The 13268-nt window shown below is 32.1% G+C and overlaps 1 protein-coding gene across 2 annotated transcripts; it reads right to left on the bottom strand.

The window, feature by feature from the left end:
• Nucleotides 1–36: 36 nt before the first annotated feature.
• Nucleotides 37–11864, bottom strand: LOC124353672 (UMP-CMP kinase 2, mitochondrial-like). 2 transcript variants are annotated; one of them, XM_046803626.1, is made up of 6 exons: nucleotides 11637–11858; nucleotides 8506–8597; nucleotides 6313–6445; nucleotides 4476–4671; nucleotides 2753–2941; nucleotides 51–566 (listed from the first exon to the last, which is right to left on the bottom strand). In XM_046803626.1, exons 1-6 carry the CDS (start codon nucleotides 11716–11718, stop codon nucleotides 398–400), a joined length of 861 nt encoding a protein of 286 aa, XP_046659582.1. In that variant the 5' UTR covers nucleotides 11719–11858; the 3' UTR covers nucleotides 51–397. The 2 variants fall into 2 exon arrangements, with proteins under 2 accessions (XP_046659583.1, XP_046659582.1); XM_046803627.1 differs by lacking the exon at nucleotides 6313–6445 and having other exon boundaries at nucleotides 37–566; nucleotides 4476–4687; nucleotides 11637–11864.
• Nucleotides 11865–13268: the final 1404 nt, after the last annotated feature.

The raw sequence follows: 13268 nt of genomic DNA, 5'->3' as shown, positions 1-13268 counted from the left end.
CTGAATGGTACAAAATTGATTTGCGCTATTAAAAATCTATAATTCCCCATTTTTGTACAATGTGTCCACATAGTATAGTAGCCATTAAAAATAATTTATTTGTTTAAAATATAATTTATTGATTTCTAAAATACACCATCAAAGTTTCGTACACACTCCTATTATTACTGAAATCTAAAGGTTGACAAATTCAATGTTCAGCACAAATGTTTTAAATTTGTAGCAATAAACTATATCTATATGGTATATTTTAAATATAAACACTCACTGGGTTTGTTTAAATACTTTGTTTTAATTGTCAACATATTTTATAGTTTGAATTACGTTAATCAGTAAATAATGTTTTAATCAGAAACATCAAGTAAAACAGTTAATCAGTATCAGAACTTCAGAACGTCTAATCCATCAAACGTATCGGCTGCGCCTTCTTAATCTCTGTAACTACATCTGGACCCAGCAGCCTCACTTGAGCCAACACTTCCTTCACTATGTCCCACAACTTCTGGTTGGAACTGATTTCTATGATCTTCATCACTTTCTTGTACTCGTCATATACTCGCAGAATGCTGAAACATACAAGTCAATGATTGAGGTGGTATAACTGGTAAATTTGCGTAGTTGGAGATTTTGTACAAAATTCAAATTTCTTGCTTTAGGTTAAGAATCATTTATAGAAGAACATTCAAATTTTGATACAATTTTTTAAATGAAATTCTGCTTTTAATGCTCATTGCTATCATTCTAAAAAATTTAAAGCTGACCAAAATTGTTATTCAACTCTAATTATTTCAGTCTAAATTTTAGCAATAAATAGAGATAGATATAACACGTCAGATATAGTTCGATTTTCAGTAACTGTACAAAGTAGTTTGATGAAAATCTAAAAAATTACTAATATGTGTATATCTAACAGTAAAAATAACTGCCAGTTATCGCATTATATACAGATTTTCTTTTTCTATTACTCTATAAAACAATGAGGAAGGAACTTGTAATAGTGGTTAAACGTTTAACCACACCTTTTAAGGTGTGTTCAGACATTTGCCGGTAAAGATTCTTTACCTGAAGAAGAGATCAGATTGCAGATCTCGAAACATAGTGCTACTGATTGTATTGTATCAATAAATGATGGCAAATGTCTGGAAAAAATCCTGTTTCCTTCACAATCCTTCCATCGCCAAAAAGAAACTTCAAACAAAGAATTTATTTCAGAAAAACTAAATTTTTCACTAATAATAAAATTTTTGAATTTTTGGCTTATTTATTTGACTGGATTAAAAGAGTTCACAGTTTAATGAAAATTCCCCTATATATGCCCTTTCTAACAATGTATTACAAATGAGAGACTGATTTCAAACATTTTGCATTAAGAGTGCCCACTCCATTTTTGTGGGCAGAGTTATGTTTTTCACAATTTGTGTATTTAATAGTGTTAGTACACTATTCTGCACAATGAATGGGATTTATTGTTTTAATGCATTTATAATATCAATACAAGGTTTAAAGGAGATAACCAAAGATATTTGAAAAGCGTTTTAAGCTATATGATTGACTATTTTTATTACTAGTTACCACAAATATAAGAGTATGAAAATTTGATAGAGGAATAGTTTATGTATTGAATGAAGAAAATTTATAACCAATTCTTTAGTTACTTTCCTCTTTGGAGAATTATTATAACCTCTGTTGTCTATTTTTGAGATAGCTGGATAGGTTTTGTGAACTGCTCCTTCGATCCCATAGGAATTCAGGTTGCTGAATAGAATCTTATGCAGCACATAAACGAATGCTCGGCTCAGGTCACAGAGCGCAAGACCCATAGAGTCACCAGCCTCTAAAGCTTCCACTATCTTCGATGCTGTGGATAAGACAGTGATTGTGGAACATCCCCTGAAGCTATGTTGGGTGTTGCTCAGGATTTCCCTTCTTGTAGATGGGAACCGTGCGTGCAATCTTCAAAGCATCCGTAAAAATACCTTGACTAAGAAACTTGTTTATTACTGCTAATAGAGAGTTTGCTACTTCATGGATCACTGCTTTCAAAAGAAAGGACTGAACAACATAGATATCCAGACTTCTAGAGTTTTTTACGCTTGTAGTAGTAATAGTCACACTCTCATTCATGGTTGTCATCTACTAGTAGTCAAGGTGTTAAATTTAAGTTTAAGATGGCAGCCTATCTTCAACTGTATCAGAAACAAAACTTCCACATTGTCCGATTCAACCAAATCCACCTACTTATGGTTCATTTAGAAACATAACCAAGCATTGGCCTTTGTGCAGAAAACTTTTGGTTAGTTATAGTCCAATAAACATAGCAAACCAAGAAAATATTTCCTATACATTCCACCAAACAATCTTGTATATATATATTTTAGCTACAATAATACACAGCATGAATCTCGAATTTAGCTCCATTTACCTTCCTGTAAATTCAACATTTACATTGAACCAACCCTTGATAGCTATGGTTTGTGTAAAAACTTGGTTGCTCCTTGATGCTTTGAGATCATGTCTCGAGATAATGAGAACACCTTCTTATCTCGTTCACACTAGATGGCTGCTGGGTTAACCAGACAGACTTATTTGGAAGTCCAGGTGTCTCTGATGCCAAAATGATGTAAGTTTTTACCGTCTTCGTTCAAGATTCCAGGATTTCAGAGTTAAGGTCCAGATACTGCACTAAACAGAAGGTGGAATGGAGCTAAATTCAAGTAGATACACAATGAATATGACAAAGACAAATATTTACTTCAATGTGAAATTACTGATCTCGTTCGGAAGGTTGGAGTGTTCGGTCGACTTGTTGTCTGCATTAATGAAGAATGTGATGTCAGGTTTGATCAAGTCAGAAGGCCAGTCGTAGAGTCCAGAATCCAGTTCGGGCAAGTTTTCACCAAACGTTTTGGCAATCACAAATGCCGCCTGATCGAGCCAGTACCTGCCGTCACACATAAAAACTGATTGATTCAATTATTATTCATGTATTTTTGTAATAAACATGAAATTATCTTACAAATGTTACTAATACTAAAGTTGTTTGTGATCATCAGTTTCAATTGTATGTGTATAAATAAAATTGTAATTTTATAGATTTTTCTAAAGAAGTCTTGTTAATAACTCCATTTTATAAATACAAATTAATTTAACAAAAGCAATATAAAATATGATCTAGTACAAGTAAACTTTTCTTTTAAAAACAAATTATGTTACAGTTATATATAATACATGTAACATGAACATTTATTTATTGTATGTATCTGGGTGTATTTCGTCTGTTAGGTGAATCCAATGGTTATCAACTTGATTGGTTTTATGCTATTTAATAGTTATTTTATATACCACATTTCCTTTGTTTGCCATCAGTGATTTTATTTCAAAATGCGTAGCTCTGAAATAATTTAAGTTTCAGTCAAGTAATTTTTGATGAGCACATCTTATTAAGATGTAGCTATAGACAAAAAATGTAAATTACGTTTTTAAGGGTTTTAGAGAGCGGCTGTTTAAAAAGTTTTATATCAGAATTAAAAAAACTTTTATAAGTAAAAAGAAGACTAAATAACAAAATGTTGGGGTAAAAATCAAATTGTGTCTTATTTACTAGTATTGGATGTAAAATAAATAACAGAATAAATTTAAAAAAATAAACAACAGAATCAATTTTTATTGTTTGAATAAACATGGATCCTGGGTACATAAAATAGTAATTTTGTTTCATAATAAAAAAACAATTAAGACATCAAACATTATTTCTTTGTAGCACAACTGTTTATGTACTTTTACAATTTTTTTATTATGAATTGTAACATTCAAATACATGCTATTTATAAACCATTAAAAATAATACTTTTGGTTTTTTTTACGTAGTACATTACATATTAAGAAGACAGTCATGGAATATTACAATTTTGTGATTTAAACCACTTATGAGTTATGCATTTGTAAGTAAAAAAACACAAACCTTTATGAACATAGTTAAATAGGACATATGTTAATAGAAAATTATTTTGCTTATTTGCCATTAAGAAAACTCTCCAAATTGGGTGGTATAAATAACTCAGGTTTACTTGTAAATAATTTCTTCTATTAAATAAAAGTATGAATAGAATTCAAATTCCATGAGTAGATTATATTCTTTACTTAGGAGATAACTCGTCCAATCCTATAAATTGGGGCACAGCAAATGTAAGTCCTCAGACTGTGATTTGCGGAGTGGGAAGTCAGGTAGTAAATATTTGAACGGTAAAATAAAATCTACGTGGCGCAGCCCTAGCGTCGGACCTCAGATCTAACTGAAATAATCCTCCAGACCTCAACACACCTCGTTAATATGAATGATTTATCTCTGCTATAACTAATATAATCAAAGGTAAAACTAACTATTCTAGAGCCTTCAAAGGAAGGAAAATGAAACCCATAACTAATCATGTGGCATATAACAGTTTAACTAACTCTCTAGAGAAACTACCACTAACCTCTCCATGACGACTGGTTGGAGAGCTAACAACTTTGGGACTAGATTGGCGATCCCGTACTTAGTCAGGGAGTAGTAGGCTCTCCGGGTGTCATACGTGGCTGGTAATGTGTTTACCCCCGCCAGCTTCCGGAACGGGTTCAAGATGTGTTTCCCTCGTAGGCTACGTGCCACTAGTTTGGCCACAGCATGCCTCTCTTCAACAAAGTAGGCCTATTTAGTAACAGAAGTACCATTGCTTTAAGTTTTTACAGTCAGAATCAACTAAATATAAATGTACGCAGTTCATGTATCATAATAATTATGAAATGTAACAATTATTAAAGAGGCAATGTTTGGAATAAATGTCCTTAGTAACTGTGCCATTACAAATGTACGAGTCCATTTAAAAAAATATATAAATATAATGTAATATATAATAATTTGGTGTAAAGGAGCTGAACTCAATATTCACATTAAATCGACCCTTCCCATCATATTAGTGTTATGTGTAGAAAACTCGGTTGCTCTGCCGTGCTTTGGGATCGTATCTGAAACATTTTAGTGCACTCAATTGTGCATTTGATGAGACAATGAGAATACCTATTCATGTAGATTACACTTGATTTTGTAGTGTAGTTGTCTCTTATATCGAAACAATGTAAAAAGTCTGTTTTGTGCTTCTTTGTTGACAACCTGTTTTGGATTTCTTCTGTCGCTGACTTCAGATTTCAGAGGTTAAGTTTTTGACGGCGTCAGATTTCAGACATTGCACTTAGCAGAAGGTGAAAAGAAGCTCAACATTCACACACCTTGGTGAAAATGGGCGATGTTAATATCAATAGCATAGCTCCGAATTCTGATAATGCATGTTTTGAAGATGATCTACTCTGCTATGGTATCAGAAGACTTCTTCTGTCAGCAACTCAGGTAATCAATACTTCCAAGACCTCCCTAGATTGCATATGCACAAGCATACCCCAATGTAAAGCTGTAGAGAGGCTTACAAAACTCTCAAAATCTTGACAGTCACGGCTCTGTATATTCATGCAGCAGTTATGCATATTGATCAACTGGAATTGCCAAGAGGTAAGGACATCCATGCCTACAACACTCAAAGAGCTGCTGACTACTAAATTCCTTTTCATCATACCACTAAATACACAAAAAACCATTTTATGCAGGACTGAAATTCTACAACTTACTACCAGAGAACCTGAAACACCCCAAGGAACAACGCTTCAAAGACAACTGTACTACTAACTTATGGAACGACCAGTCTACATGAATCAAGAGTTCTTCGCCCTGACATTTTAAATCAAGAATTAAAATTATTTTATTGTAAACTTGATACCATTACGTTTCTTGAAGATTTTATAAATACAGATTTTCTGATTTGTGATCTGGTGGAAAAGAGCATAAAAATATATGAAATGGTGAATAATAGTGAAATTCCTGCCACTTCCCACCATACATTTTATAAAAATCAGGATCGCACATCAGTACACTGTGCCTTTTAAATTCTGTTGTTGTTTGATGGATATCTTCTGACAGCCCTGGATTTTAGAGCTGCCAGCCACCTATCTCTGGATGTTTTGGTGTACCAGACCAAACATGACAGTCATGTATGATTGTTCTCAAACAATGCACTCCTTGTATATTGCACAATGTCTGAATTTATTTAACTCTATTTCTAATTAAGTAAGTATGTGCAGATTTCATCACCTCTCTTACAATATGAACCTCAAAATTGAAAGTGTAAAAGACCAAGAATCGCAAATCTATTGAAAAATGCTGAACATGCTTAAATAAAATAATAATAATACAACATAAGAAGACAGATCACTTACATGACTTACTTGAAGTATAGAGTCCTTCTATGACGATGAACCGTCGTCTTGGACCGGGCAGGAAGTCTGTCAGCTGTTTGCCGATGTGCAATGATTTCCGATACTTCTTTATCATTTCTTTGATTGCGGGCAAAGATCTATACTAAACATTCCATCATGCATGATCAAATTAACTGTACTCATTAGTTATTAATGGAAACATTTTATTTGGAGTTCGAGAGGAAGAGGTTCTTTATTATTTAAATATTTTAAAATTTATCCTTGAAGTATGTAACTTAAAATGTTGTTTCAAATTTTTCTTTAATCGTGTTTAAATTATTTCTTTTATATGTTAAAGAGAATGTGTAATGTAATGTTATTACAAAACACATTTAAAACGTTTAACTATGTTAAATCAATTATATAAAATTTGGTAATATGTAACTATTGATTACGTTCTTATTCGATATTGCTTTTAACAATAAACTTATGTCAGACAATTTATCAGTTCTTATATCACTTAATTATTTACAAATTCATTACAAAGAGACTCTGTGGAGTGCTCTAATAAAGAAAATCAGGTACTTTGGTACTATACCAACCACTCCTTGACAGTAAACGCCTTATGAGATTTTGGTTTAGTGTAACTGCTTAATCTTTAGTTGATGAATATCAGGAAAATGTCTCATCACCAAAACTCCCCCCCCCCCCCCGCCAATGCTTGGTCAAAGTCAAGTAGTTAATCACTGTACTTGACACTTATGTGTCAATGATTTTCCTGTTCGGTAGAAGTGTTTGTTAATGATGAGTGATCTGAGTTTGGAAAATTACCAATCAGAAATGTTCCTGGATGTCAGTGTGGACTTTGGTGCACTTCTGGCAGTAAAGGGAAACTTCCATCAAGATAGTACCTAAATACAAGCTCAGATCATGTAATTGTAGAGAATTATCATTTGTTTGTACACAGAACACTTTCTTTTCCTCCAACAGGCATGTGGTTCGTATAATACTAAAATAATGAAAATCATTCTGTACAAAACTTATGTCAATAATGTGTTTTTACTTGAGTGTGATCATAATTATGAAACTATAATAAAAATTCTTGATGTGAACAGTGAAATCTCTAACTTATTGAAATTAGTGCTCACATTGTTACCAATATGTTTTATTAAAGCTTCCTCTATCTAATTTTATTATTACAAGGATAATTTTAACATCGATTTCTCTGAAATGTACTCATCTCTTCTATCATGAATTGTTATTTCCATATTAAGTAAATGGAATAAAATTATTTTTTTAATACTTGAATCACTTGAATTTATGATCCCTACACTGATTTTGTACTGGCTAGTTTTTGCTCCTGAAATAATTTATTGAGCAAGATAGAACTGAACCTAAAAGAAAAAATGGCTGCACAATCTAATTCCGTCTAGTTATTTTTCTGCCCTACAAGTTATGGATAGAATTCCTTCCAGTTATTTTCTAGTATTTTTTTCCTAAAATTATTTCAATTCCCAACAAGTTGTGGACAGTTAACTCTAATAAAATGTCTTAGAATGTACTCTTAATGAATACTAATTTGAGTATTAATTCATGTCATTACTACAGGACTCAATGGCTAAGGAGGGGATGAGGGGGTAGTACTTAAAAAAACATATGTACACAACCTAAAATGTTTTAAATGCAATAGTTAAATGTTTTAATTCAAGAAGGTATACAAATTTATTCATGACTATTTATTATAATTATTTATATAAAATTTAAAATTATTCAGATTTATTCAATACCCTCCAGTGTGGTATGCTCTTCAATCAGATTCATCTCCCCAAAGCAAAGTATTAGTTACACCACTGCTACAAGTATAACTATTTACAACGAAGGTCAAACAAATTTAAATGGGATCTAAATCGGAAGAAAAATTGATACATTGAACTTAAATCTTTTTTACTTATAATTTGAAAACAACTTAATGGCTAAAATCTAAATAATGGTTGCAATCTCATACTAATAACTAGTAAACTTCAAAATTAAAGCATCTCAAAATGTGCTTCCTGAAGAAATCGATAAAAGAGGGAATGGGGAAAAAATTAATACCTTTTATAATTCTGTTTCTGTCATTTGCATTTACAAAGCATAACAATACTCGTAATTTTAAAATGCACCACAATAATAAAAATATGAATATTAGTTGTATTTTATAATGTTATATATTATGTTTATTACCTGAGGAAGCTGAAGGTATTCCAGAATGGATTTAAGTGAACCAAATATGCCTTTACTTCTCAAATCGTCTTTCTCAACGTTAACATGTTTTCCTATAAAATACAAAACCTAGTTGGTAACTATAACGTAGATGCTCTTTTTAATTATATATAATACTATATTAATTATAAATTTAAAACTGTAATTGCTATGTATGTATAAAATAATAAGAATTAAAATGAATAAAACTACAAAATTGGATTGACTAATTTAAAACTTATGAATAGTCAGTAACGATTTTTTTATTGTGATTTTGTCAGTTTTGTCAAAGTGTACTGAAGTTAGATAACAAGTTTTGTGGCTAAAAAACCTTATAATGTGTTGAATCAATATTGGGAATGACAGTATAATATACAATCACATATAAAAAATTTGATTAAACTTCCTAAACGTATTATTTTATCAAATACTTACTCTCCCAACAACTGGTTATGACCAGGAGGGTTCACTCCTGGCTGGTTTTATGATATCAAATACTTACTCTCCCAACAACTGGTTATGACCAGGAGGGTTCACTCCTGGCTGGTTTTATGATATCAAATATTTACTCTCCCAACAACTGGTTATGACCAGGAGGGTTCACTCCTGGCTGGTTTATACTTTCCAGTTGAATCTATACTGAGTACAGCAAAAATGTATGTGTCAATTAAATCTGGATAACCTTAATGTCTGGGAGCAGCACATCACTAATTGCAAATGTCAAGATATTGGGGAGCAAGAATACATTGATAGGTCTAGTCTCCTGCGAGAGTTGACGGTGGAGTTTGTGTGTCTCCCTAGGTGTTAAAGGCTGTTGTTAGCATTGATATAAGGGCGTGCCACCCGAGAGAGAGAGAGAGAGAGAGAGAGAGAGAGAGAGAGAGAGAGGGGAATAGTAATAGTAAGATGTTACTGTTGACAGTAGGATGGAGTTTATTCAGTATCCTCTGGCTCTGGAGCTAGTACGCAATGCTAATCCTTACATTATTGACATTCAGCTTCAATGTCAGTGTAAATTTAACAGTACCGAAATGCTAATCCTTACATTATTGACATTCAGCTTCAATGTCAGTGTAAATTTAACAGTACCGAAATGCTAATCCTTACATTATTGACATTCAGCTTCAATGTCAGTGTAAATTTAACAGTACCGAAATGCTAATCCTTACATTACTGACATTCAGCTTCAATGTCAGTGTAAATTTAACAGTACCGAAATGCTAATCCTTACATTATTGACATTCAGCTTCAATGTCAGTGTAAATTTAACAGTACCGAAATGCTAATCCTTACATTACTGACATTCAGCTTCAATGTCAGTGTAAATTTAACAGTACCGAAATGCTAATCCTTACATTACTGACATTCAGCTTCAATGTCAGTGTAAATTTAACAGTACTGAAATGCTAATCCTTACATTACTGACATTCAGCTTCAATGTCAGTGTAAATGTAACAGTACTGCAATGTTAATCTTTACGTTATTGACATTCAGCTTTAATGTCAGTGTTAATTTAACAGAACCACAATCCTAAAAGTCTAAGAGTCTAGGGGGTTGAGTCATTATAGGATATATCACAACCCTCCCCTCCATTGCCCTCTGGATAAATAACTTAACAAATTAAAAATTTTTCCATTAACTCACACAAAGTTACTAATCGTGCCAAAATGTAAAGGCTAGATTTACAATGAAAACCTGTTTTGAAATAATTGAGAAAATTCCCTACCAGCCCAATTCCAATGTTTTTTTTTCATTATTTTAAATTCTAGGTCTGATTCATTAGAGCCTTTTCTCTAGTGTTTACAGCAAAACAAATTGCCAAATAGCCTTTTTTACTACGCCAACTGTGGAAAAAAATGTGTACGCACAATATAATACTTTCTGTGAAGAATTTTAGAATGTATAATGTTTTTTAATGGATTGGTCTTTGTGATTTTACTTATTTTTGAAGCAGCCAAACCGAAGAAAACTATACAATGAACTACCGTACCAGAAAACCTGAAGAGATAGAGAAAACAAGAATTTCAACTGGTGCTGTAGATTTTATTTCATTATACTTTAGATAATTTTTTTTAAATACGTAACTATTTGACAACGCCATTACTGTACTTAGTGTTCATTTAAATAAAGAATTTGATTGATTGAGATTATTTTTTAAGTACGATTGTTAATAGCTGAGTTTTATTATTATTCATATTTTATTATAGAAGTACCACAATAAAACACAGAGTAAAAATCAGAGCCAAAATGGCATCCAGTATTCTGGTACAAAAGCACCACTGCCGGCACCCAGTTCTACCACTACTACTACTAGGAAAATTACCTTACTATTTACAGGGTACTACGTGAATTTTATTCTATATCTACTACCGATCATAGGAATAAAAGAGTTAAAGTTTGGTTCTTCCTAGTAAGGTATCCTGGGTGACAATGAGACTTGTCTATGTTAAAAGTGTTGATAGTTTCAGTTACATATATAAAATTGGAGATTAACAAATGTAATATTAATAAGTTGTACGTGAAAGGAATTAAGTGACAGGTGGTGCAATAAACCTCCCAATATTTTGGAAAAACGGTAAAAACCAATTTTAACAAACTTTTATGATTTATTATCATACAACAATAATTTTCTTAATGGATTGATTAATTTGAGTGCCCTTGTAGTGTGGATTGCAAAAAATTATTTTATGTAGTTGTTAGAATTAAGCGTAGGGTACAATTGACATAAATTATTAATAAAAACTCAGACCTTTTTATCAATGTCTCTTCCTGTTTAAAAAACCAGCAAGTTTCTAAGCACTGTTGGTGCTTCAAAAGGGCCTCTGTTAGAATATTCTAATTTTAGTACGAGTGGTGAGAGCAAATTTACACTTAAAACAATACAAACTACTATTTTGTGAGATTGGATACAGAAATTACAAAATTACCAGATGATGCATTTTTTTACAGGTCAGTTATTTTATATTAACATACTTAGACTAACTAAGAATGGAAGAAGATTTGCAAGTTCGAGGAAATATGAGACATTATTCATAGTATTTTAAACTGAAGAGCTTTGAATGACCGATGTGTGACTGTGGAAAGAAATATTGAAAATGAAACCTTAACCTTACCTTGTGGAACACGTAATGTTGACAACAAATCAAAGAAAATCAGTGCCAGTATGAACTGAAATAAAAGATTACAGTGTTTCATTTCTAAAACAAAAATTTTCACTTGAGAGAACCATTTAAATTCCAAACACAGATTACATTACTGATAACAAACAATTCTGTGAGAGCTAAACACGAACGTGGTTTAGTCTTAGTAACATTCAAATGTACATTAGTGTCCATTCTACCACCTTGACCTCACACAGCAGTCCCTTATCAGTTTTGTTAGATTCTGTCAGCAGATAAACTTGAAAATTTCTTCTCTGAACATCTTTAGCTATATGTACCTTAACACCCAACACTTGTGATATAGCATTGTATTGTAGCCACTTGAAATTTAGCTAACTAATTTAATCTAATTGAATTTAATAGTTGACTTCCTACCTAGTGAATATGCCTTATCAAGCATACCTGTGGAAAATGAGAGAAAAGTGCAAAGTTTCTAAGCACTGTTGGTGCTTCAAAAGGGCGTCTCTTATTCGATCAAGATAGAAGTGAAAGTCTCCATCCTCCATATTTGGTTCCAACTTGAACTTGAAACTCATGCTGAGCATGAAAAATCAGAATTCAACTCATCAGGATGTGCTTCTTGCCTATGATTACTCAAGCTCATCTTTGTAGCAACAACTTTTTAAAATTTGAGTACTTAAATTTTATAGAAATATGAAGAAAGCTTCAAATTGACTGAGTACTCCTTTTACTAACCTATTTATTCTGAATAATGCCTTTCATCTGTCATCAGAGCATAAGAATGTTCATATTACACTTTGAAAACAAAATCTAAAAATTTAAGTTCAAAATATTTCTGTTACTATTTATTATAACAGCACAACTAGGTTGAGGTTAACTGGAAAAGAGAACTTTTTAGTCATAAATTCACCTCTCCAGAATGTAATTTCAAAATTTATTTTACAAAAACTATTTCTTTTCCGAGTTCAAGACTCTAAAGCAGTATCCTTAAAAATGTTCAAGAGCCAATACAGAACCCTCAGGAACACCTTTAACATGAGCATGACTTTTTAAGTATGTTTTCAGAGACTCAGAAATGGCTCTGATGGTATTCTCTAACAGCCTACCAATAATGCCTTGTAAAAATACTCATATCAGGACTGAGTTAAATGCAATTACAACCCAATCAAACTGTAATGATGCAAACAGAGCCACTGATAACAGTTAGTACTACATATCTTCCTTCTTTCTCCAAATCTTCATACTATGGTCAGAGTGATTGTTCAAAACCTTGGCCAAAATTATTGTTGTTCAGAAAGTATAATGGGCTTCTTTGGTTTCTATAAAACTAACAAATCACCACAGACTGTTGTTTGGTTTAAAAATTTATATTTACCAATCAAGCCAAATTGGCTGTTTGTATTTTTTTTAATTTCTTGATGACATTGTAGTGAGAAAGAAATTTTCCCTTTTTATAACTTTCTTGAAAATGAAATTCCAAAAAAACCAAAGCTTAAAGCCTGACTTCCAAAAGGCACTAGATGAAGCAAGAAAATCACTATTGACAGATACAAAATTGGAGTTACACTCCCATGATTCAAAAACAAATTATGAATGCAGTGAACAAGAGTTAAAGGAACAAAT

Source organism: Homalodisca vitripennis, chromosome 2 (assembly GCF_021130785.1).
Source record: "Homalodisca vitripennis isolate AUS2020 chromosome 2, UT_GWSS_2.1, whole genome shotgun sequence".
NCBI classification, from domain to species: Eukaryota; Metazoa; Arthropoda; class Insecta; order Hemiptera; family Cicadellidae; genus Homalodisca; species Homalodisca vitripennis.
Note: the sequence above shows the minus strand (reverse complement) of the source record. Positions and strands in the feature narration are given on the sequence as shown.